General features: G+C 53.6%; 1 protein-coding gene across 4 annotated transcripts; it reads left to right on the forward strand.

Moving 5' to 3' along the window:
- Positions 1-209: 209 nt before the first annotated feature.
- Positions 210-23,514, forward strand: ATP8B2 (ATPase phospholipid transporting 8B2). 4 transcript variants are annotated; one of them, XM_060090626.1, is made up of 30 exons: positions 210-404; positions 2,989-3,056; positions 3,801-3,983; positions 5,280-5,338; positions 5,702-5,815; positions 5,936-6,034; positions 6,308-6,369; positions 6,471-6,543; positions 6,821-6,891; positions 7,146-7,225; positions 8,440-8,598; positions 8,814-8,902; positions 10,748-10,944; positions 13,869-14,077; positions 14,288-14,422; positions 14,938-14,981; positions 15,221-15,386; positions 15,682-15,870; positions 16,023-16,138; positions 16,227-16,391; positions 16,476-16,587; positions 16,726-16,831; positions 16,956-17,100; positions 17,279-17,462; positions 17,608-17,831; positions 18,102-18,185; positions 18,526-18,771; positions 18,923-19,061; positions 21,073-21,203; positions 21,459-23,514. In XM_060090626.1, exons 2-30 carry the CDS (start codon positions 3,026-3,028, stop codon positions 21,735-21,737), a joined length of 3,891 nt encoding a protein of 1,296 aa, XP_059946609.1. In that variant the 5' UTR covers positions 210-404; positions 2,989-3,025; the 3' UTR covers positions 21,738-23,514. The 4 variants fall into 4 exon arrangements, with proteins under 4 accessions (XP_059946609.1, XP_059946610.1, XP_059946611.1 ...); XM_060090627.1 differs by lacking the exon at positions 14,288-14,422 and having other exon boundaries at positions 211-404; XM_060090628.1 differs by lacking the exon at positions 3,801-3,983 and having other exon boundaries at positions 211-404.
- Positions 23,515-24,249: the final 735 nt, after the last annotated feature.

Consider the following 24,249-nt stretch of genomic DNA (forward strand, 5'->3'; position numbering starts at 1 on the left):
TCTCAGCGCTATCTCGCCTCCGGACTTTTTTTTTTTTTTTTTTTGACCGGGGATGGATGGGCGAGTGGGTGGGGCGGAGATCGTGGCCTCACACTGCGGAGGAGCATCAGAGGGGTTAAGACCCTCCCCCTGCCCCGCACAAAGATGGCGGCTCCCGCCTTCCCTCTCCCTCATCCCTCCCCAAAACCCCCTCCCGCCCCCCGCCCTCTCCCGCCACCTCCGTCACTTCCGCCCCGCCGTGGCCGAAACTGACACAAAGTAGCGGGCCGAGGCCCTGGGGGGAGAGGGGGCTGCAGCTGGGGGGGCGGGAGCCCGCGGGGAGCTGAGCCGAGCGCCCCCCGCCCCAGCCCCCGGCATGGGCAGGACGTGGCCGCCGGGGCGGGCGCCGAGCGCTGAGCGCTGAGGTGAGGTTTGGCAAGGCGTGGGCAGCAGCCCAGGAGCGCGGGGCCGGGAGGGCAGGGGGAGATGCTGCTGCGGACGCGGACTCGGGACTGGAGGGGCCGGGGCGGGGGGTGTGGGCAGGGGAGGACAGGGGACAGGGAGTCGGAGCTGCGGTGAGACGGAGGAGGGAGAGTGGATGATTGGAGAGAAGATGGTGTTGGGTGCCTGAGGGTGAGGGAGATTCGGGAGGCCGTCCTCAGGATGGGAGGGTGGGGTGCTGAAGGGGCGCGTGGAGACCAACAAAGGGGCGCGGGAGTGTGGAGGAGAAGCTTATGGAGCAGCGGAGAGGGGAGAACCGGCCAGAGTCGTGGGGGTGAGGGGAGTACCCGGGGTCCGAGGGTTTGGGTGCCTGGAGAAGGGAGTTTGGGGGTGGTAGGCGTTGTCTCTGTAGGGTGGAGGTCTCTGTGCGTGAGGAAGACCAAGGGTGCAAGGCGAGGTGCTAGCTCTGGGAGTCCAGAGCTGGGAGAGAGTCCTGGGTTCTGTCATTGGCCGTGGAAAGTGGCCAGGCGTTGGTGGCAAGTGAGCTGGGGGTCTTGGATTCCACTCTCTTCTGTTTCCCTGACCTGCCCATAAATATCCCTGCCAGCTTCATTGGCCATGGAAAGTGGCCAGGCGTTGGTGGCAAGTGAGCTGGGGGTCTTGGATTCCATTCTCTTCTGTTTCCCTGACCTGCCCATAAATATCCCTGTCAGCTTCCTCTAAAAGAAGGGGTCAGGCTTCCTGGGTTTGGGCTGGAGGGGAGCAGGGGCCAGGCCTAGAGGAGGAGCCGTTTTCCTCCATTTGGAGCATTGCCTTCTTCCCAGAGCTGGCTATTTTTATCCCAAATGTGGCTGCAGAGGGGGCTGGGGCAGGGTGACGGGGCAGAGCCACGTAGCTAATGGGCCTGGGCTCAGAAAACCCAGGTTGTGTGAGACTGGGAAGGAGAAGTGAGAGAGGGTCCCTGTTCCCAGGTCTCCCTCCTCCCTTTCCTTCCCTATTACGGCACCCCAGAGGGGATGAAGTCTGGGGCCAGCCAGCTTTCAGTCTCCCCAGGGTCTTAGAGGTAAAACAACTTTCCTGGTAGGTGGCCAGACTCCTGACTCCTGAGAGCCTGTGCGGCTCCTTCATTAACTCTTTCATAGGAGTCAAACCCTGATCTTCAGGCTGATAGTGTTTCTTGATTGCCTCCCTCCCTGAGGGCGGGGCTGGCTATGGAACTTGTGATGCCCACCCTTGCATCCTCTCTTTTAACCTCTCTCTCCATGCCCCACCCTCCTATGACTCATACTCTAGACTGGGTGGAGACCCTGGCTGGGGGCCCTGTAGGAAGGCTTGGCATCTCGAAAACGTGGATGAGGTTTTTCTTCCTGAGCCAGGCACCCTTGGTTGCCAGGGTTGGGGAGGGTCAGAGAGGAAAAGGACTTCTGGCTCTAGGTATCGCCTGATTGGCATTCAGGAAGGGAGTCCGGCTTAGTGAACGAAGAACTGGTGTGGGTGACAGGGCCTTGGCCAGAGTGTGTAATTATAGAGGCTGGGCAGACAGACAATTAGTATCTCTTAGGGCTGACAGGCTGGCAGGGTGTTCCCAGGAGGCTGGAGACAGGGGAACCAAGGGGGAGGAAGGCTTTCCACCCAGACAAAGAAAGAGGAGGTGGACAAGAGGACCCAGGACCTGGCTGGCAGCTTCCTTTGAGCTAAGCTGGGATGAGGCTCTGTGACCCTGTCTTATAGGCCAGGGCTTTTACCTTTTTAGGTGAAAGGAAGGACATGGGGAGATAGAAAGAAGCAGAGGTCCATCTGACTGATGCTCCCTGAGCTTTCACCCAGTGCCAGACTGACTGGACTAGGCTTGGGGTGTGAGAGAGAGAGAGATAGGGATGACTCCCCAGCAGGGTTGAAAAGACCCCTTTGCTGGCCCAGAAGGGCGGTTGACCCAGACTGAGAGGAAGTGGTTTGGGGACTGTGTGCAGGAAGTGAAGGCCAAGCCTCTAAAGTGAGCTCCCCTGGAGGAGGTGATAATGGAAGCCCCAGTAAGGGCGGGGGGGGGGGGATGGGAAGATTATAAGCTTTTTGAGAAGGGTGGGGCCTGCCCACCCTGTTTCCTGATGCTCTGCCAGGTGTTTCCTGGCTCATGTTCCCTCAACCCCACCCTTTAGTGGAAATTCTGCTTTCCAGTAAACACAGGCACCCACTCACTGCCACCAGGAGGGCACATGGGGCATCCCTTGTCCCTGGGATGGGTACCTTGAGAGCTGTGCCCCTCCTGTCAATATCTGGCCTCTTCTCTTTGCCCCCTTCCTTTCCCAGCAGGTCTTGGTTTTTGTAAACGGTCATTCCCCTCACGTTATCCAAGGCAGAGGCATTGGGGGAGGTGGTGGGGAAGTTCCCTCTTCCTTCTCAGGGATCTATCAGGGCAGTAAGAGCAGAGTGTTGCTGTGGAGTTAGTGGGGAAGGCTGGGGGAGGGGCAAGGCCAGAACTGGGGAAGAAAACCTTCAGGAGGAGTCTGAAAAGGGGAATGAAGGTTACCCTCAGTTTCCTGACCTCATGCATATGTCACCTTCCTGCAGGGTCTCCCATGGGATTGCTGGGACCTTGCTGGGTGAGATGGCACTGTGTGCAAAAAAGCGCCCCCCAGGTAAGACAGGCAGGAGGCGGGGTCGGGGAGAATCCCTGGGACCATCAAAAGTGGGTGTTATTATGGCTCAGGGAGCAAAGGAAGAGGGACGACAGGTAATGAGCCTGAAGGAGGGTAGATTGCAGCCCCTATCCATCCTGGGGGGAGTCTTAGGAAACCGAATTCTTCGCCTTGATTCCCTAAGCTGGGTTCTTCCCCAGGAGGGTGCTGAGTACCTGCCCCTCACCCCCAAACACATAGACTCTTATCTTAGGGCACCTGGAGCTCCTATTCTGTGGTCTGGGGAGCCCGGGCTGCTGTGTTCCCACCATCTCCTCTCCGTCCTCGCACTTCGTTTCCTCCCCTCATTTTCCCATCCAAGGCCAGGTCCTCCTTGTTTTCCCGAGGGCGGGGGTGGGGGTGGGAGGCGGTGGGATGAAAGCGGTTGCCCCGGACAACGCTGGCAGTCCCCTCACCCGCATTGGCCGGGCCGAGGGAGGCGGGACTCCGTGCTGGCTTTCGCCTACGCGGCGCTCTGGCAGGCGGCTACCCCTGCAGTCGGGGGAGCGGGCGGGGGCGGAGCCCAGGGAGTGCGAGTCGTGTCCGGGGCCACTCAGAGCGCGCTGGCGTCCGCGGAGGACATCGGGGGCGGCGGCGGCGCAGCAGAGCGCGCGGCGTCGCCGGGTGCGGGCGGCCGGGAGGATGGCCGGGGCTGCAGGTGGGGCGCGCGCCACACGGCCGGGGCTCCACTCTGAGCTGCCGCAGCTCCGGTGCCTCCCTGGGGGGCCGCCCCATCGGAGCCGCTGAGGCCGAGGACAGACCGACAGACAGCCCGCCCTTCCCCCGCTCAAACTGGGATCATGACGGTCCCCAAGGAGATGCCCGAGAAGTGGGCCCGGGCCGGGGCTCCCCCCTCCTGGAGCCGAAAGAAGCCCTCTTGGGGGACAGGTAACAGGAGGCAGCGACTGGCAGCTCTCCCGAGCCCGTAATTTACCCCCTCCCTCCCTCACATTCGCTTGTCCCCGGCCTCCCCCAGCCTTCCCAAGTCCTCTGCAGACCCAGAGATCCTGACTCCGAAGGGTTTGGTCCCTATCTCTCCTTTTGCATGGTCTTTGGTGACTGCACAGGCGACTCAGCCTGAGGGGTCCCCTCTGGGGAAGTTTTGGGAGTAAAGTGACCACGCAGGGAAGGAGCACTCTGGGTAGGCAGAGGATGCCGCGGTCTGAGGTTTTTGTTACTGCAGTGTGCTCTGCAGGGGGCTTGGGAGGGGGTGAGGGAAGGTGTCTGGAATGCTGCCTTTGGCTCCAGGACAGGTTTTCATTATGTTTACTGCCTAACCAGGGTACCCCCTTTTTCAGCCTATGGTCCTGACCACGGGAGATGGGCTGGAGAACCCTTCCTAGGACAACCCCATATTCTGGGACCTGAACTTGGTGCCTGCAATCCCAGATCTGTGGGTATTCAGAATAGGTGTAGTTCATTTGTCACTCAGTGACAGATGTGTTGTTTGGGGGAAATATGTGCAGATGGCACAAGAAAGGTTACGGTTAGAGAGCAACTGCTTCAACTACATCCCATTCCTCCCTCTTTCATCTCTGTCTTAGTCTGCATGACCCATATCCCTGAGCAGCCCCCGCCCCCGCGACTTGAAGATGAGCTTTGAAATAAGATGATGTCATTGTGGGCCAGTCAGAAGCCGCTGCTGATGACATGTGACAAGCAGAGGCTTCTGTAGGGGGGACTGCAGGTGGGGCTGGGATGCTGCCGCAGAGCAGTTCCAGGGCACAGTGACCCTCTGTCTTGCCACCCACCCCAGCCACTAGGTTAGGAGGAGGGCAGTGGCTGGATCTGCAGGGGTTTCCAGGAAAAGGAAGCTTAGTATCTTCAGCTGCTGTTCCTCTGGAGATACCCAAGGCCGTTAATTCCTACAGCATTAATTAAGGGGATGGGGGAGAGAAACTGAGTGTCCCCAGTGGAAGACCTTGATGGTTGTTGGTGAGGAAAGGAGAAGGCATCTTGTCCTGAGAATGTAATACCTGCAGAGCCCAGTGGTCAGGCTGGTGGTGAGAGGTGGACTAGAGGGAAGAATTTAGTGGCACCTCAGGTGTGGTGCTAACTCCTTAAAAACTGTGCTGTGGAAGGAACCAAGGGCCCTCGGTGGAAAACCCATAGAGTGGGGTGGGCCTGACAAGGTGTTGGGCCAGGCCTCAGTTTGCTCCTGACTGCAGCATCATTCTGTTGCAGAAGAAGAAAGGAGGGCGCGGGCCAATGACCGAGAATACAATGAGAGATTCCAGTATGCGGTAAGTGGCTCTAGACCACCTGTGCTCTCCTCCTGAGTCAGAAAGGGGAAAGGTGCATCCCATCTGTCCTAGGCTGGGACAGAGGGCTGACTGCTGGGAGAGTGCTTGAGGGAGGGGAAGGCAGCCTCCTCGCCACTCTCCACCTGCTGTGTGCTGAATTTTTCATGGCCTTCACCTGTCAGTGAAGCAGGATACATTGACCCCGTGAGACTCTCTTCCCTCCTCCTCTTTTGCCCTCCCACACCTCTGGTCACTGGCTTTTGGGGACAGAGGTTTGGAAAGTGTAGACGGAGGAGGCAGCGTCAGTCTCATTCTGGGTTGGGGTTGGAGGCTGCCTCATTCTCTTCTCTCCCACTGCCACAGAGTAACTGCATCAAGACCTCCAAGTACAATATTCTCACCTTCCTGCCTGTCAACCTCTTTGAGCAGTTCCAGGAAGTTGCCAATACCTACTTCCTGTTCCTTCTCATTCTGCAGGTAAGTGACCTGCGGTAAACCCTTTGCAACTCACAAAGCGAAATAAAGTCAAGGAAGAGAAAGGTCTAGGGGAAACAAGGACGGGGCCTCGGAGGCATGCCTTCTCTTTCCTTTTTTCAGTTGATCCCACAGATCTCCTCCCTCTCCTGGTTCACCACCATTGTGCCTTTGGTTCTTGTCCTCACAATCACAGCTGTTAAAGACGCCACTGATGACTATGTGAGTTGTTTTCATTCTTATACCTTTTTCCCACCCCCCACCCCACAACTCACCTTCCTCCACCCAGCACAATTCCTCGGTGACCTTGCCATCCCTTACCTGGTCCAGCTAGATCCATGATATCTTGGCCGAGAGTAGGGAGGGGGAGTCAGGGAGAGAGTAGACCTGTGAACAGGTGTAGACAAGGTGGTACCCAGCATGCTCTGCAATCCACTGACCATTTAAGTCCCTTGGAGCAGGAAAAGGTGTCTTACCTTTCTTTCCTCTCTTCAGTTCCGCCACAAGAGTGATAACCAGGTGAATAACCGTCAGTCTCAGGTGCTGATCAATGGAATGTGAGTGCCTGTTGGAGACTGAGGGCCTTGGGGAAGAAAGCGGTCCCCTGGGAACTTCTCTAGCTACTGACAGCCTCTTCTCTATCTTCTCATTGCCTCAGCCTCCAGCAAGAGCAGTGGATGAATGTCTGTGTTGGTGATATTATCAAGCTAGAAAATAACCAGTTTGTGGCGGTAAGGGACAAGGTGCCCCTCTAGGTCTACAGGGCTCTCCCTTTACTTTGGCAGAAAGGGATGAGTCTTTCCTGATTGACTGTTGCCTCTTAAACACACATGGGAGGAAACTCTTGAGTGGGAAGCTTCTGTGTCATATTAATATGCCTCCTTTCTAGCCATTCATGTGCTTAGGACTAAGCAAACCAAGAGTGCTTAGTGGAAGGAGGGATCATCAAAGAGTCCATTGGGGGTGGAGGATTGGGTCTTTGTCTTTCTCACTAGGTTTTCTTTCTAGGCGGATCTCCTCCTCCTTTCCAGCAGTGAGCCCCATGGGCTGTGTTACATAGAGACAGCAGAACTCGATGGGTAAGTCGCATGCTCAGTGTCATACATCTCCTTCTGCCTCCTTTGGGGTAACAAGCTTGTTTTTGAAAGAGGTTCCCAGGTCTGGGCTCTGTACCTTTTGGAAAATTGATGGGTAAGAAAGCCTTTGGGTGTGTAAAAGAATTACCTACCTAGTAAATGCCTGGGGGGGGGGGTGGTCCTCCATGGTCAGGTGCCCCCAGGTAGGATCTTGAGGAAGGGAAGGGAACCAGGCCTCAGGGGCACTGTCCTTCCAGAGAGACCAACATGAAAGTACGGCAGGCGATTCCAGTCACCTCGGAATTGGGAGACATCAGTAAGCTTGCCAAGTTTGATGGTGAGTAATTTTGGAGAAGCAGCTTTCAGGTAGAGGAGGTGGGTGGGTTTGGGGGTTTAAATTGTGCCTTCTCTTTTTGGCTTCTTGTTCCTGTGATTATGCACCGCCCTGGACTTTTTTGGGTTTTTGGGGGGCAGGGGTGTCAGGAATGCCAGGTGGCTATCATTTACTTGTGAATTGATGGTCATTTCAAGAGATCTTCATGGCTGATAGCTCCCTTCTTGCTGTACATGCTTATTCTTATTTCTTATTCGTCTCAGAATAATGATATATGCTCCTTCTAACAAGACAAACTATGTAGCATGTATAAGAAAAAGCCCTCCTTCCCTCCAATTCTAGTCTCCTTAGGTAGTCACGTTAACTGGCAGTTTAGTGTGTATTCATCCACATTTTTCTCTGTTTATACAGACACGTGAGCATAAATCAATGGGATCATACTGTACTAAAATCTCTGCAACCGCCTTTCTGTACTTACTAAATTCATCATAAGTATCTTATCACATCACTATGTAAAGAAATTTATATCATTCTTTTTCATAACCATATAATGTTTCATAGAATTGATGTATTGTAATTTATTCAGCTCTCCCCTGACTATTCAGTTGTTTCCAGTCTTTTGCTCTTCAAATAATGCTTCAATAAAATTGTTGTGAGCTATGCTATCATTTCTTTTTTTTTTAAATTTGGCTGTGTTGGGTCTTCGTTGCTGCACGCAGGCTTTCTCTAGTTGCAGTGAGGGGGAGCTACTCTTCGTTGTGGTGCACGAGCTTCTCATTGGGGTGGCTTCTCTTGTTGTGGAGCACAGGCGCATGGGCTTCAGTAGTTGTGGCACGCAGGCTCAGTAGTTGTGGCGCATGGGCTTAGTTGCCCCACGGCATGTGGGATCTTCCCGGACCAGGGCTCGAACCCGTGTCCCCTGCATTGGCAGGCGTATTCTTAACCACTGCGCCACCAGGGAAGCCCTATGCTATCATTTCTGTAGAATGAGTCCCCAGAGTGGGATTGCTGGGTCTGAAGATATGTATACTTTTAATAGAAGTTCATGCTGCTTCATTCCTTTCCCAGAAAGTTGCATCAGTTCACACTCCCACCAGCAGTGTGTGATGGGCTCACCTCCTAACACCATCTCCCTGCAGCTTCTTTTTCTGTGTTGCTGCCTCGTGGTTAAGCTACAGACTGCACCTTGAACGGGGGCACTCTTGTCTTCTGTTCAGGTGAAGTGATCTGCGAACCTCCCAACAATAAGCTGGACAAATTCAGCGGAACCCTCTACTGGAAGGAGAACAAGTTTCCCCTGAGCAACCAGAACATGCTGCTGCGGGGCTGCGTGCTGCGAAACACCGAGTGGTGCTTCGGGCTGGTCATCTTTGCAGGTGAGCCTCCTGGGGCCCAAAGAAAGAAGGGTGAGAGTTGCTGCCTTCACCCTCCTGCAGGAATGTGGGAGGAGGCTGAGTGGGTCCTGGATCCAAGCTTCTCATCCAGCCAGTGTCTCTCTTCCACCCTGATGTCCTGTAGTCTGGGGACCGGGGCAGAAGCCCAGAGGCAGATTTGTTATTTGGCTTTCCCAGCCCTTTGCATTCCTTTCTAGGTCCTGACACTAAGCTGATGCAGAATAGCGGCAGGACAAAATTCAAGAGAACAAGTATTGATCGCCTAATGAATACATTGGTGCTCTGGGTAAGGCTTCCCACATGTGGTTCCTGCTCCTGCCCTTCTGGTTCTGCCTGGGCGGGTCCCTTTACTTCCATCTCTCCTCTCTGGTCAGTAGTCAGCCTTCAGGTTTTAGCTTTAAAGCCACTGGCAGGTCAACCACTCAAAGACTGTTTATTTCAGGCTCTTTTTGGACTTGGAAGATGTTATTTAAAAAACCTTCGGAACGTGCATGAATCAACAACTTAAAGAAAGTTAAAACAAATCTTCCCTTCTCTGGATTCCAGTTATGACTTAGTGTAGCATGTGACCTTCTGTTTGCTTTGCCAGGGACAAGGAGGCCTTCATGGGGATGGAGAGCGAATTAAAAGAAAAATTTCCATTTGGAGGATGGATAGCAGGGTCTTTTCCCCTGACTTCCAAGAGCAAAGGATCCCAAAGGAAAAGTTTCTGTTTTAGTTTTTGGCAATTCCTGAATCCTTCTCTTGTTTGGCTAGAAATTTGAGCTCCTTGTTGGGCTCTCCTCCCCTTCTTGTGCTCCCACTGCCTGCTGCCTGCCCCCCACACGCCAGCTTGCAAAAGCTGGGGTCAGCCTCTGGTGAGACAGTTTCCTCCCTGGCCTTGAAGGGTTTGCAGAAACCCCAGTCTGAGAGGCTATCAGGCCAAGGCTTGCATCGCCCCCTGGTTGTCCTTGGGCATCAGGATGGTTCCTGCTTTGTTTCAAAGCATCCAGAGTGGAGGCAGCTTGGAAGATAGATGTCTGAAATCACGCAGTGGTCTCAATTTTTTTCTTTTAAACCACCAAAACTTTCTTATGATCCTTCTTCAAGGGCTCCAAGCTTTATAAGTTTTTTGACTATTAAGAAATCTACATTTCTGAAGACATAATTTGTGTCTTGGTTAAAAAACTTTTTTTGGCAATCTGTATAAGACAATGAACATTACAGAAACTTGGCATTTTTAAAAAATTATTTATTTATTTATTTATGGCTGTGCTGGGTCTTAGCTGTGGCATGTGGGACCTTTAGTTGCAACATGAGAACTCTTAGTTGTGGCATGTGGGATCTAGTTCCCCGACCAGGGATTGAACCCAGGCCCCCTGCGATGGGAGCGTGGAGTCTTAGCCACTGGACCACCACGGAAGTCCCGGCATTTTTGTTGGCTTGTAGAGGCTTAGCTCCAGTAAATGGGTGATTTCTAATAAGCTTCTTTGCTATGTTGAAAGTAGCTCACCCCCACTCTTACCATCTTTGAGGTCTCCCAAATGTTCTAGGATGTCAGAGTGGGAGCTACACAACCATTTCAGCCCTCCCAGCATACAGTTGAGAAAACGTCGTGAGAGAAAGTCCACGTGATGGTCAGTGACAGACTAGAATCTGTCACCAGTTCTGGGCGCTTCCCACTAGAGCATGCCACCATTTTAAAGATGCCTGAGGGGCTTCCCTGGTGGCGCAGTGTTTGAGAATCTGCCTGCCAATACAGGGGACACGGGTTAGAGCCCTGGTCCAGGAAGATCTCACATGCCACGGAGCAGCTAACCCCGTGAGCCACAGCTACTGAGCCTGCGTGCTGCAACTACTGAAGCCCACATGCCTAGAGCCCGTCCTCCGCAACAAGAGAAGCCACCGCAATGAGAAGCCTGTGCACCGCAATGAAGAGTAGCTCCCGCTCGCCACAAATAGAGAAAGCTCATGCGCAGCAACGAAGACCCAACGCGGCCAAAAATAAATAAATAATAAATAAATTTATATAAAAAAAAAAGATGCCTGAGCTTTCGAGGGCTCAGGGTACTAGTGGTGACCTTCAGGGAGGCACTTGGTTTTGAGGGCTTCCTAAGTGGCAGCTTAGCCTCTGCTTCTCATTCCTCTGCAGATTTTTGGATTTCTGGTCTGCATGGGGGTGATCCTAGCCATTGGCAATGCCATCTGGGAACACGAGGTCGGGACACGCTTCCAGGTCTACCTGCCCTGGGATGAGGCGGTGGACAGTGCCTTCTTCTCTGGCTTCCTCTCCTTCTGGTCCTACATCATCATCCTCAACACCGTCGTGCCCATATCGCTCTATGTCAGGTATGCGCTCTCTCTGCTCTGGGATCTCTCCAGGGAGCTCAGGTGGTCCCTTGGCAAACTTCTCTCTTCTGTGAAGATGAAATTCTCGAGAGGGAACTTGGGGTCCTCTCCTTCCTGTGCTGTGAGCATTTTATATTACCTGTTTATCTTTCTGTACAAAGCAAACTTCACCACAGTTTCCTGGCACTTTGGATTGTATTAGAACAAAAACCATATTGATTTATTGAGCACATATTTATCGCATGCCGACTTTGTGCAAAGAAGCATGCTAGGTGCTGTGGCACATACAAAGATGTATTAGGAATGGATTTCCTTCCCTCCAGGAGCTTCAGTCTCGTAGAGGGAGATAAATCTGAACATGTTATAAAACAAAATGGGAGCTAGTGCTGTAACACCTTCAGTGTGACCCTTATGTGTAAAGCAAGGGGACACAGTTGATGTGTAATACAGCCTCTGCCTTCAAAGCAGCAGAGTGGTAGGGGAGGAGAGATGCAAACAGTGTAAGACACCGAGCTACCATGCATCCCACTGAGATACCACAGAGGCACAAAGTGCCATGAGGGTTGGAAGAGCATTACTCCCCGCATAGTTAATCAGGGAGGACATCTTTGAAGAGGTTGCTGGTGAACTGAGCTTTGAATGGTGGCAGGGATGGGTGAAGGTGGAGCCTGGAGGAGAGGGCTGGAAACAAAGGCACAGAGCTAGGGACCTTGGAATGGTTGGTCCTGGGACAGTTTGGCAGGATCATGGACTGTGAGTGGGGGGCTGTGAGACAGAGAGCTGGAAACGTAAGCTTGTTCCCTATTGTGGAGGGTCCTGGATCTTTGCCAATGGACTTTTACTTAGTAAACCATTAAAAGGTTCTTTAAAAAAATCTAAAGAATGCTTTGGGAAGTGTTGGCTGGTAGTGGCGTACAGCATGAATAGGAGTAAGAGGACATCTAGGATGTTTGCAGGAAAGAGAATGTTAACGGGGAGAATGAACAGGAAGGGCGGGGGATGCAGGAGGAAGAAAGAATGGCAAGAAGAGAGGAGATCTCTGTGTATTTAGTGCCTTGCCCTTGAGATAAGAGAACCTGTGACTTTTTTTAATTTATCAAGTTGTATACTTTATTATTATTATTATCATCTTGGCTGCGTGGCTTGTGAGATCCTAGTTCCCTGACCAGGGATCAAACCCAGGCCCTCGGCAGTGAAAGCGCAGAGTCCTAACCACTGGACCGCCGGGGAACTCCCAACCTGTAACATTTTTGAGGAAATGCTTTACAGAGATGCTCAGATCTCTTCCCCTATGTTGTTTTTTGTTCACATAGATTCCCCAAATAGTCCTCAGATCTCTCCACTAGCCACTGAGTCCTAGTGCTGTTGACAGTGAGTAGGAGATAAGGAGTTTCTGTGCTGAGGGTGGACAGTGGGGCTTTTACCTGAGCATTAGGAGGAGACTCAGAAGGCTTGTGGTTTAGTCCTGCCTACTCAGTAGCCACGTGACCTCAGGCAAATCCACAGTCCCTTAGGGCCTTGGTTTTCTCATGTAAAATGGGAAGAATAATACCAGTTTCATTCTTTTCATAGGGACATTTTGATATAAGATACAAGATTGGAAAATACATTTTAAAAATTAAATTACTGGGCTTCCCTGGTGGCGCAGTGGTTGAGAGTCCGCCTGCTGATGCAGGGGACACAGGTTCGTGCCCCGGTCTGGGAAGATCCCATATGCCGCGGAGCGGCTGGGCCCGTGAGCCGTGGCCGCTGAGCCTGCGCGTCCGGAGCCTGTGCTCCGCAACAGGAGAGGCCACAACAATGAGAGGCCCGCGTACCGCAAAAAAAAAAAAAAAATTAAATTACTGTACGAATAATGGGTGGTAGCGTGTTCATCATTATCATCACAACTCTGATATTTCATTACTATTTAAAGGTTTTCTTGTTTCCAATCTGATTTTTTTTTTTCCATCTTTGGACTTTGCTGTCTTTGTTTTGTATCCAAGTTCACTCGAAGCCTATGGTAGCTGCCTGAGAAAGTTTCTAAGTCTCATCAGGTTACAGTATGTGTTTGCGGGGAGGGTGGAGAGGGGACGCTTGATCAGCAGAGTGGGGCAAAGGCCATTAAGGCATTTCCAGCCAGCTCATTTTTTGTGTGGTAACTGGATCCTGACAGCAGCCTCAGTCAGGTTGGAAGCAGGGTTCCAGATTGCTTGGCTGTGCTGGACCTAAACATGGGGCCCTTTCTGAGATGCTGACAGTCCAGATCCCAAGGGTAATGCCTAGTAAAGAGGATGATGTGAACAGATCTTGGGATGCTGAGAGCCCTGTGCCGTTGTAAATTGGCATTATTCCTCAGACTCTTGAGGTCCCGCTTCCTTCTGGAGTCAGCATCTCAGTCTGCCCCGCCTTCTTCCCAAACACCCCAGGTCAGGTTGTGCAGCCCAGAGCCGGGCGGAAGGAGTGAGCTCGCCTGTGTTCGGGCAGCAAGGCATGGGCTCCAGGGCCTCCTCGGTTTCCTCTCCCTGCAGGGACGTCAGTGTGCCTGTGGCACGCGCAGCACCCTCATTATTTCTTTTTCTCTTTTTTTTTTTCTCTTCCTTCCCTCTTGCACTTTCTCTTGTTTTCTCTGCATGGTTTCTGTATTATTAGTCCTGAGGTAAGAATTGGTCGACTGCCTTGTCCACAGCCCCCTCTCCTCTGCCTGTGCCCTCTGTCCCGCCTGCCCAGGCCCTTGCACCTTTTTTGTCCGGAGAGCGTCGGAGGGTCGGGGTCGGGGACCCCCACCTTTAGGCTCTCCTTGCCCTCCCCCACCCAGGTGTCCTTGCCCAGGTATCTGCTCCGTTCTTGTTTCTCCCCAGGCAGAGGGCCTACAGCAAAGGCCCGTGGGGGTGGGGTCCCCCTCACCTTCCTGCCCCCAGCCTCACCTCCTGTACCCTGTGCAGCGTGGAGGTCATCCGCCTGGGCCACAGCTACTTCATCAACTGGGACAAGAAGATGTTCTGCATGAAGAAGCGGACCCCCGCGGAGGCCCGCACCACCACCCTGAACGAGGAGCTGGGCCAGGTGGAGTACATCTTCTCCGACAAGACCGGCACCCTCACCCAGAACATCATGGTCTTCAACAAGTGCTCCATCAACGGCCGCAGCTACGGTATGGCTGCGCCTCCAGGGACCGAGGGCTTGCGTCTCGCCTGAAGGATTGTGCTACTGGGGCTCCCACAATTGTCTTGATGTTTGGGTTTTACTTCTTTCCTACCTGGGTCTGTGGGACTTGAGAGGGTCTACTCTGCGCCCCGGGTCAGGAGGTAGTCACTGACAGTGCTTCCCCTCTCCTCTGCTGGTGCCCTCACCCCAATCCCAGCTCCAGGCAGTAGGGGAGCTCCTTGGCTGTTTGAAGTGAAGCCCAAGACACTGGCCCCTGGGCACCCTGGCCAGGTTGGACCTTGTCAGCCCTGCTGGAGTCTAGACTCTCCCTGTGTTGCTGTCCAGGGCCCTTGTGAGTCTCTGGAATGTGACCATGGCCTTTCCAGTGTGGCCCCGCTGCAGTGGCCTTGTGGCTGAGCTGCTGGGATGGCTTGGGCAGGGTGTGTGGGGTCTTTTATGCAGAGTGAGCCCCTCCTCTAACTGCTTTCTATACTAACCCAGGCCCCACGGCCAGTGTGTGAGGCTTTGTCTGTTGTGCAGGCCTAAAGAGCGAAAGGCACCCGAAGGGGCCTGGGAGCCCTGGGGACATGGGTGTGGAATTGGAGCTGCCCTGGGGGGAGAGCTGGAGCGTGGACGGGGATGGGGAGCAGTGGGTGTCATGGCTTTCAGTCCTGGGGTTCTGAGGATCCAGGGTGCCTGCGCCTCCTGTCTTTTGAGTCAGCCATGTGAATCTGGGTGACATTTACTCAGCGACTAGGGTTGCGGGTTCCAGATGCCTGTGGGGGTCCTGTGCTGGAGGCTTCTCCCCCTGCTCTGCGAGGTCTTGAGCTCTGACGGTGCTCCTCCTTCTGTCCTGGCTGTGTGTAGGTGACGTGTTCGATGTCCTGGGCCACAAAGCTGAATTGGGAGAGGTAAGGTCCAGACCCCATGGTGATTGTCTGTGCCAGTTAAACACAGGGTGCCCGGGCAGGGTTGGTGTGGTTAGGAGTGATGTGTTGTCTGGTCAGGAAATGGAAGCTGCTTGGAGGAAATGGTGTTCTAAGGAAGAGCTGGTAGCAGAAGTGGGAATCTTGAGGTCCACAGTGGACAGGATCTTGGTGGGGCAGCCTCGTGACCCACCCTTTCCTGATCACCCTCTTACCCGCTCCAGAGGCCTGAACCCGTCAACTTCTCCTTCAATCCTCTGGCTGACAAGAAGTTCTTATTTTGGGACCCTACCCTCTTGGAGGCTGTCAAGATGGGGGACCCGCACACGCACGAGTTCTTCCGCCTCCTTTCCCTGTGTCACACCGTCATGTCAGAAGAAAAGAACGAAGGTGAGGGACTTTGCTGGAGGTCTAGTGGTTAAGCCTCCACGCTTCTAATGCAGGGGGCACGGGTTTGAGCCCTGGTCAGGGAACTAAGATCCCATGTGCCGCATAGCACGGCCTTAAAAAAAAAAAAAAGAAAAATGAAGGTGAGCCGAGGAGCTGGCTTGTGTTCTCCCCCACCTGACTTGTGCCTTTGGGCTCAGGCTGTGGTCTGCAGTGTGGCTGCCTGGGGCTTCCTGGGCAGGACACTTGGCTGAGAATGTGGCCACTGACACCACCTGTGTTCTTCCTCCCCATCCAGGGGAGCTGTACTACAAAGCCCAGTCGCCAGACGAGGGGGCTCTGGTCACTGCAGCCAGGAACTTTGGTTTCGTATTCCGCTCTCGTACACCCAAGACCATCACTGTCCACGAGATGGGCACAGCCATCACCTACCAGCTGCTGGCCATCCTGGACTTCAACAACATCCGCAAACGGATGTCAGTCATAGGTGAGGCCGGGACGGGGGCGCTGGGGGCATTCAGGGGCAGCATGCAGACCCAGGATGGGTGAGGTGTACTGGGTGACCCTTGATGTTTTAAGGTCGGGGGGCTTCACCTGCCTGAATTTTTCTGGGACGTTCTCCCCCCACCCCACCCGTAGTGCGGAATCCAGAGGGGAAGATCCGACTGTACTGCAAAGGGGCTGACACCATCTTGCTGGACAGACTCCACCACTCCACCCAAGAGCTCCTCAACACCACCACTGACCACCTGAATGTAGGCGCGAGGAAGGGGGCCCTGTGGTTCTGCTACTCCTGGGGTGGTGGGAGGGGCTGTGGGCTGACTCTCTTGACTCCTTCTCCAGGAGTACGCGGGCGAAGGGCTGAGGACCCTGGTCCTGGCCTACAAGGATCTGGATGAAGAGTACTACGAGGAATGGGCCGAGAGACGGCTCCAGGCCAGCCTGGCCCAGGACAGCCGGGAGGACCGGCTGGCCAGCATCTACGAGGAGGTTGAGAGCGACATGATGGTATGGGATGCAGAACGGGTCAAGGGTGGGCAAGGAGGGGTCGTGCCTGGACTCTTGTCCCAGGGACCCTTGTGGTATTTTCAGCTGCTGGGCGCCACGGCCATCGAGGATAAGCTTCAGCAAGGGGTTCCAGAGACCATCGCCCTTCTGACGCTGGCCAACATCAAGATCTGGGTACTGACAGGGGACAAGCAAGGTGAGAACCAGCAGGGCCGAGGAGATTGCATCTGGACACAGCCCCGTGGGGTCCTTGCATGAGCCTAGGACGTCGGGCTGGCAAGTGCGCTGACCTTGTCGGGGGCCTGTCCAGATCTCCTGCAATCTCTCTTGGTAGAGACGGCCGTGAACATTGGCTATTCCTGCAAGATGCTGACGGACGACATGACGGAGGTGTTCATTGTCACTGGCCACACGGTCCTGGAAGTGCGGGAGGAGCTCAGGTAAACAGGCCTGAGGCAGGTAGATGCTCTGCAGTGTACCTGGGGGTCAGGCAGAGGTTCCCCGATTGGGCTTGAATCCCTGCTCTATTCCTGGCAGACCATGGTCTCGTTTCCTCCTCCACAGGAAAGCCCGGGAGAAGATGATGGACTCGTCCCGCTCTGTAGGCAACGGCTTCACCTACCAGGAGAAGCTTTCTTCTTCCAAGCTCACTTCTGTCCTGGAAGCCGTGGCTGGGGAGTATGCCCTGGTCATCAATGGGCACAGCCTGGTTAGTGTCGCCATCCTTCGCTTGGGCAGTATCTTTTCAGAGAGCGGCTCTTAGATCTTACCTTGTTCCCATTTCCCTGGACTTCAGGGGGGCTGCGGTCTTACAGGGACTTGGGAGGAGCTGACCCCCAGGTCTCTCCTGGAGAAGACTGGGGCTCTCTCAGCACTCTGTGTTCCAGGCCCATGCGTTAGAGGCAGACATGGAGCTGGAGTTTCTGGAGACAGCCTGTGCCTGCAAAGCTGTCATATGCTGCCGGGTGACCCCCTTGCAGAAGGCACAAGTGGTGGAACTGGTTAAGAAGTACAAGAAGGCTGTGACCCTTGCCATCGGGGATGGAGCCAACGACGTCAGCATGATCAAAAGTGAGTGGACTGTGTAGGTGTGGCGGCTGGGCGCTGGGGAAGGGAGAGGGGCCCAGGGAGGAATGATGGAGGAGGGGGCCAAGATGTGATGTGAGTCTGAAGGGTGTGGCTGTCTTCATCCTCTTGTCATCTCTTGTCTCTGCAGCGGCTCACATTGGTGTGGGCATCAGTGGGCAGGAAGGGATACAGGCTGTCCTGGCCTCCGATTACTCCTTCTCCCAGTTCAAGTTCCTGCAACGCCTCCTGCTGGTGCATGGGCGCTGGTCCTACCTTCGCATGTGCAAGTTCCTCTGCTATTTCTTTTACAAGAACTTCGCTTTCACCATGGTCCACTTCTGGTTTGGCTTCTTCTGCGGCTTCTCAGCCCAGGTAGTGAGCTCCCCCGTGCCCTGACTTGCCAATCCTTAAGCTCCTTAAGGACAGAGATTGTGTCTGTCCTGTTCATTGCTTGGTCCCCTTAGGGCCTAGCTGTTGTCTGATGCATGCATTTAAAAAAATGCTTGTTGAAGAAGTGGAGAGGGAGTTCCAGAAAATTCCTTAGGCCTCCACATATGCCACGTCGGCTGTCTTCCTCCGCCTGATTTGTAGTGAAGAAAGACTGCGTGTTCACTCCTCTCTCACTCCCTGTTCTCCTTCCAGACCGTCTATGACCAGTATTTCATCACCCTTTATAACATCGTGTACACCTCCCTCCCAGTCCTGGCTATGGGGGTCTTCGATCAGGTATGGGGGAGTTGGATGACCAGGCGGGCTGGGGAGAAAGACGTTGCTGCAAGGGAGCCACCTGATAGTGGTAGGCTTGTGCCCACTGCCTGTGGTCCCTGGGAAAGCAGTTCTGTGAGCTGGGCAGGGTGTGGCTGGTTCTCCCTCTCAGCCACACCTGACCTGTAACTCCCCTGGGTTGCTGAACAGAAGATCGATTGGGGGCAGCTGGCTTGAGGTCAGATATAGCTGTTGAAGAATCTAGGAAAAAAGAGGCAGGGGGACAGAGTCTGCCCTTGGCCTTCCTGAGTTAAAGCGGCAGCTTCTGAGGCGTCCTGTGCCACTGGCCCTCTGCACACAGGATGTCCCGGAGCAGCGGAGCATGGAGTACCCTAAGCTGTACGAGCCAGGCCAGCTGAACCTCCTCTTCAACAAGCGGGAATTTTTCATCTGCATCGCCCAGGGCATCTACACATCTGTGCTCATGTTCTTCATCCCCTATGGGGTGTTTGCTGAGGCCACCCGCGATGATGGCACCCAGCTGGCTGACTACCAGTCCTTTGCGGTCACTGTGGCCACTTCACTGGTCATCGTAGTCAGTGTGCAGGTAGGAGGCAGCCCGGGAACTAGCCTCCCCTCTGGAAGGGGTGGGGCTCCTGTCCTTGGGGTGCCCTGGGCACTGCAGTTCTGTTCCTGGGAGGGGGGACTGGGTTTTGGGGAGGGGTGCTCCTTCTGCCTGTAACAACTGCTTTTTGCAGATTGGGCTGGATACCGGCTACTGGACGGCCATCAACCACTTCTTCATCTGGGGCAGCCTGGCGGTTTACTTTGCTATCCTCTTTGCCATGCACAGCAATGGGCTCTTCGACATGTTTCCAAACCAGTTTCGGTTTGTGGGTGAGTGCCTGTGGCTTCCTCTTGAATCAGTGAGGAATCACAGTTGTTCTGGGACTAACGGGGTAGGCAGGCATTTATTCAACACTCTTTTATGTGCCAGGTATTCTGCAAGGTGCTGTTGGGATCTAGTTGTATCTGACCCAGGCCCTGCCCTCAGAGGCTCTCCATATCCATGAAAATGAAGAACAGCCCTGCCAGGCTACAAGGGAGGCGAAGGGGTGGCAGGCTTCATGGTCAGCAGAATGACTGTTTGTGGGGTGGTCAGGGATAGTCCCCCAGAAGAGGCTGCTAAGGGTGTAGTCAGGACTGGGGAGCCAGATTCCAAGCTGGAGGGCTGGAAGTGTGAAAAGGCTGTTTATTTCTAGGAAATAGAGAGTGCTCCAGCTAGGGTGGGACAAGAATACCCTTTGAGAAGCAGTGGAAGAGAGGCTAGAAAGGCAGGCCATTTGAGGAATCAGAATGCCAGGCTGTCAGGTGTGCATTTGACTTGCCAGGAGCCTCTCTCTTTTTTTTTTTTTTTTTTTTTTGAGGAGAGAGTGGGGAATGGCATCAAAGAATTACCTTAGAAAGATGAACGTGGCAGTGACAGCCAGTGAGGAAGCTGCTGTAGTGATCAAGTGCAAGGGTGTTCAGAACCGCCACAGGGTGGCTCTGGTGCGTGGCCAAGAGGGACTGGTTGGGAGGCATGAGGTGAAAGACTCATTTGCGGGTCTTGGCATTTGCTTTAAATCTGTTCATTCATTAATCCAGTGGGCATTCAGTCACCCGCTATCCTGGATGCCAGGGATGCAACCGTTAACAAAACAGGCAAAATCCTTACCCTCCTGAATCTCATATTTCAATGAGAGAGACAAATTATTTACAAGTTAACAGTTATAATGTCTGCAATTAATACGTCCTGTAAAAAACATCAAGCAAGGTAGAAAGGTACAAGGGTCATCAGCAAAGCCCTTTTGAGGAAGAGTCATTGGCACAGAGAAATCTGAATAAGGGGAAGAAGTGAGCCATGTGCCTCTCTGGACAGGAACAGCCCAGGAAGAGGAAACAGTGATATGGAAGCCTTAGGTGAGGGCTTGTGGGGAGGTCGTCAGCAGCAGAGGAGCTGGGGGAGTGAAGGAAATGAGGTTGGAAGGTAGGACTGGGGCAGGAGGGCAGAGATGAGAATCAGTCCAGATCATTTAAGCCTTTATAGGTCAAAGTAAGAACTTTGAAGTTTAATCTAAATGTGATAGGAAGCCATCATCAGAGGGTTTTGAGCAGGGAAATGTCATAAACTGATTTATGTTTTTACAGGATCACTCTTACTGTTTTGTGGATAATAAAAGGTAGAGGGCAAAGGTAGAAACAGGGAGACCAGCTAGGAGGCTATAGCAGTAACCCAGGTGACAATGATGGTGGCTTGGAGTCGAGTGAAAAGTGGTGGAATCCCATGGATATTTTGGAAATGGAGCCAGCAGATTGGATGGGGGCCTGAGATGTTGGGGGTGGGAACCAGGTTGACTCCGGGGCTTTTACTTGGAGCAGCTTAGTGGGTGGTGGCATCTCCTGGGCTGGGGAAGACGTGGAGCAGATTGGGGTGGAGGAAACAGTAGTTCACTTTCAGCCGTGTGAAACCGAGATGCCTCTTAGATGTTCAACAGAGATGTCAGGTTAAGGCAGTTAAAGAAGTAGGTCTGGGGACTTCCCTGGCGGTCCAGTGGTTATCATTTGGCGCTTGCACTGTAGGGGGTGTGGGTTCGATCCCTGGTCGGGGAACTAAGATCCTGCATGTTGTGCAGCCAAAAAAAAAGACAAAACAAAACAGGTCTGAAGTTGTTTTCAGAGTTTGGAGCTAGAGTCCAAGTTGGAGATAAGTATTTGGAGAGCAGAGAGAAAGAGAAGCCAGGGAGGACTTAGGTTTTGAGACTGGGGAAATGGGGCTGCCAGAAAAAGAAATGGGGAACTCAGTGGGGCGGTGCTGCCCTTGCACCTGCTTTGTGACTCCCAAGGCCCCTGACTCCTTTGTTCCCAGGTAATGCCCAGAACACCCTGGCCCAGCCCACCGTGTGGCTGACCATCGTGCTCACCACAGTCGTCTGCATCATGCCTGTGGTCGCCTTTCGGTTCCTCAGGCTGAACCTGAAGCCGGATCTCTCAGACACGGTGAGAGGCCAGCCTATCTGCTTTGGGGGACGGAGCCCATGTGTCCGAAAGCCCTCGGGCTTAAATACACCTGTGGCTGCAGTTTCTGTTAAGCGCGTGGATAGTGGTCCTCTGCCCTTCCCGGGGACAGACAGCCTGTGCAGTCTTGGAGGTTCCCGTGCCTTCCCCATCCCAGGCGCTCTGGGGCCCTTCCCTGAGGCGGTGTCTGACGCTGCCACGCTGACGGAGGCTCCTTCCCTCATGCCCCCCCGCCAGGTCCGCTACACCCAGCTGGTGAGGAAGAAGCAGAAGGCCCAGCACCGCTGCATGAGGCGGGTGGGTCGCACGGGTTCCCGGCGCTCCGGCTACGCCTTCTCCCACCAGGAGGGCTTTGGGGAGCTCATCATGTCTGGCAAAAACATGCGGCTCAGCTCCCTGGCGCTCTCCGGCTTCACCACCCGCTCCAGCTCCAGCTGGATTGAGAGCCTGCGCAGGAAGAAGAGTGACAGCGCCAGCAGCCCCAGTGGAGGGGCTGACAAGCCCCTCAAAGGGTGACGGCTGGGACGGGGACGCCCCTTGCCGGTGATCGGCGCACGCAGGGCTGGCCGGCCACCGAGAGGACAGCATCTCGGAACTGCGGGTCCTCATTCCTTGCCCAGGTCCTCATCCCATCTCCCCTGGTAGACTCTGTCCTGCTGGTCCCACTAGGAGTGGCTGGGGCATCCCCAGCCCAGGGCCCTCCTAGCAGCTGGGAGGGTGGAGGGGGCCGGCCCCAAGGGCAGAGCAGGGGCTGACCAGCCCCAGTGGGGGATCAGATGTGGAACCAAAAACAGAAGAAAAAACTGTGAGAGATTGTGTCTGCCCCTGCCCTGCCTGGGAGCCCACAGGGAGACTGTAATCTCTGTATTTTTTTACTCCCACTCCCCAGAGGGGCCCCAGAGCCCCTGTTCCTGAATTACACAAGAATGTATTATGCCGGGAAGCCAGAGACCTGCTGGGGCCCTGGGCCCCTCACAGTGTGTGTGTCTCTCCTTGATGTGTGTTTGTGTCCAGTTTGGTTTTGTCTTTTTTATTTGGCAAGTGGAGGAGGCCTTTATATGACTTTTATGTTGTGATTGGTGTCTTAACTCTCCTGGGGAAGAGGCGGCCGGCTAGATGCGGAGCGGTTTGGTAGGGGCTGGTGCCCACGAGGGACAGAGAGGCTGACCAGGGAGGGAGGTGCCTGTCAGCCACAGGGTGCGGGGAGAGTATACAGGGGTCTGCTCCTGTCTCCTTCCTCACCCTGAGAGTGAAGTGCTACCCCTCCCCAACACACGCAATTCCTGGATTCTGTAAGTCCTGCTGGTATTGGGCTGGAGCCTAGGAAAGTGGCCCCGTCCTTCTCAGTGACCTAAAGCTGGGTGTGAATTGTAGTCCTAAGAACATTTTCTTTAATTTTAAATTTAGACCCAAGTTCACTGGCAGAGTCTGTTCTGACTTTCCTTCTCCCTTCTTGTTGGTGTTTTCCTGCGCCTGAGGCGGCCCCAAAGGGGAAGCTGAGCACCATGAGATGAGGCTAAAGGGAAGCCGACCTCTACTTCTCCCTCTGGTAAAAGAGGTCCCACCCCCTCCAGGCCCAGCACGCGGCAGGAGTTGGTGGGGTCCCTGTACTGAGTGGTGGGGAAAAGCAGAGGAGGTGGCTGCCCCGTGCCCGGCTTGGTCTGGACAGCAGAGCTTCGGCTTGCCTGTCCTTCCTCTCCATCATCTACACCTAGGAAGCTCTTCCCCAAATTACGTGTCTCCCAAGTTAGTTGCTACCAAATCAGTCTTGGGAAGAATTTTTTCCTTGTCTTTGGTAGTGGAGAGGGTTACTCAGGAATGGTGTGGAGCTGGGAGTGGGCTATGTGGAAGTCCCAAGGGAACTGGAGGTGGGCTGCATTGAGGCAGGGTGGGGTGGGCAGGGGATGTGGGTGGGGAAAGCTTGACAGGGAAATTCTTTAGGCCACACGGTTTACAAACCTAACATCATGTCTGTTTGTGTGTCTCTCAAGGTGAGAGTCTGATTTTTATACCAAAGAGGAAATGATTTTTTTTTCATATTTGGTTTGTCTATATTATATAAATATAAATATATATATATATATAAATATATATATATATATACAGTTATATATATATTATTTTTTTGGTTCTCTCTCGTTTTTTAGGGAGGGAGGAAAGTACCAAGTTGCAATGAGCTGTAATTAAGGAACATTCTGTATAATTTATGACACATTTCTATACTTGCAAAAATTATATCATTTTATGGATATAAGAGAAAAATGCCTTTTTATAAAATTCCAGTTTCTGAGAAGTGTGTAATTTGTCTCTTTTCTGATGTTTAACCAAGACTGGTGGTAAAAGTAAAGACAGATAGAAACTGTTTCTTAAATGGAACTGAGTGGGTAGATGTGGGCCGAAGTGGAGAAAACAGAATCTGACTGGTGGGGTAAAGCACCTCCTCTGTTTGCACACCTTCTGGGATCTGAGTTTCAGCTGGAAGATGGGGCAGTGGGCGGGACTGAGGTGGATCACAGGGACTTTGTGTTCTGCTGATGGCTGGGTGCTTAGGACCTTGATTGTTTGCTTTTCCAAACACAAGCCAAACTCTCATTCCTAACACATACCAGATACGTGGGTATGTGTAGGGGAAAGGACTGGGTACATTTTTTTTTTTTTTTTTTTTGCCGTACGCGGGCCTCTCACTGTTGTGGCCTCTCCCGTTGCGGAGCACAGGCTCCGGACGCGCAGGCTCAGTGGCCATGGCTCACGGGCCCAGCCGCTCCACGGCATGTGGGATCCTCCCAGACCGGGGCACGAACCCGTGTCCCCTGCATTGACAGGCGGACTCTCAACCACTGCGCCACCAGGAAAGCCCCCAGGTAAATATTTTGATTTTTTTTTTTTTTTTAACCACCACCCCATGACTTTTCCATTAGCACAGGCCTCATAGCCTCCCATCTTCCTGGCTTTTCACAGAAGTAAATATTAAAATATTAAGGAGCCTAAGTAGGGACTTCCCTGGTGGTCCACTGGTTGAGGTTCCACA

This window comes from Mesoplodon densirostris, chromosome 2, assembly GCF_025265405.1.
Source record: "Mesoplodon densirostris isolate mMesDen1 chromosome 2, mMesDen1 primary haplotype, whole genome shotgun sequence".
Classification (NCBI taxonomy): Eukaryota; Metazoa; Chordata; class Mammalia; order Artiodactyla; family Ziphiidae; genus Mesoplodon; species Mesoplodon densirostris.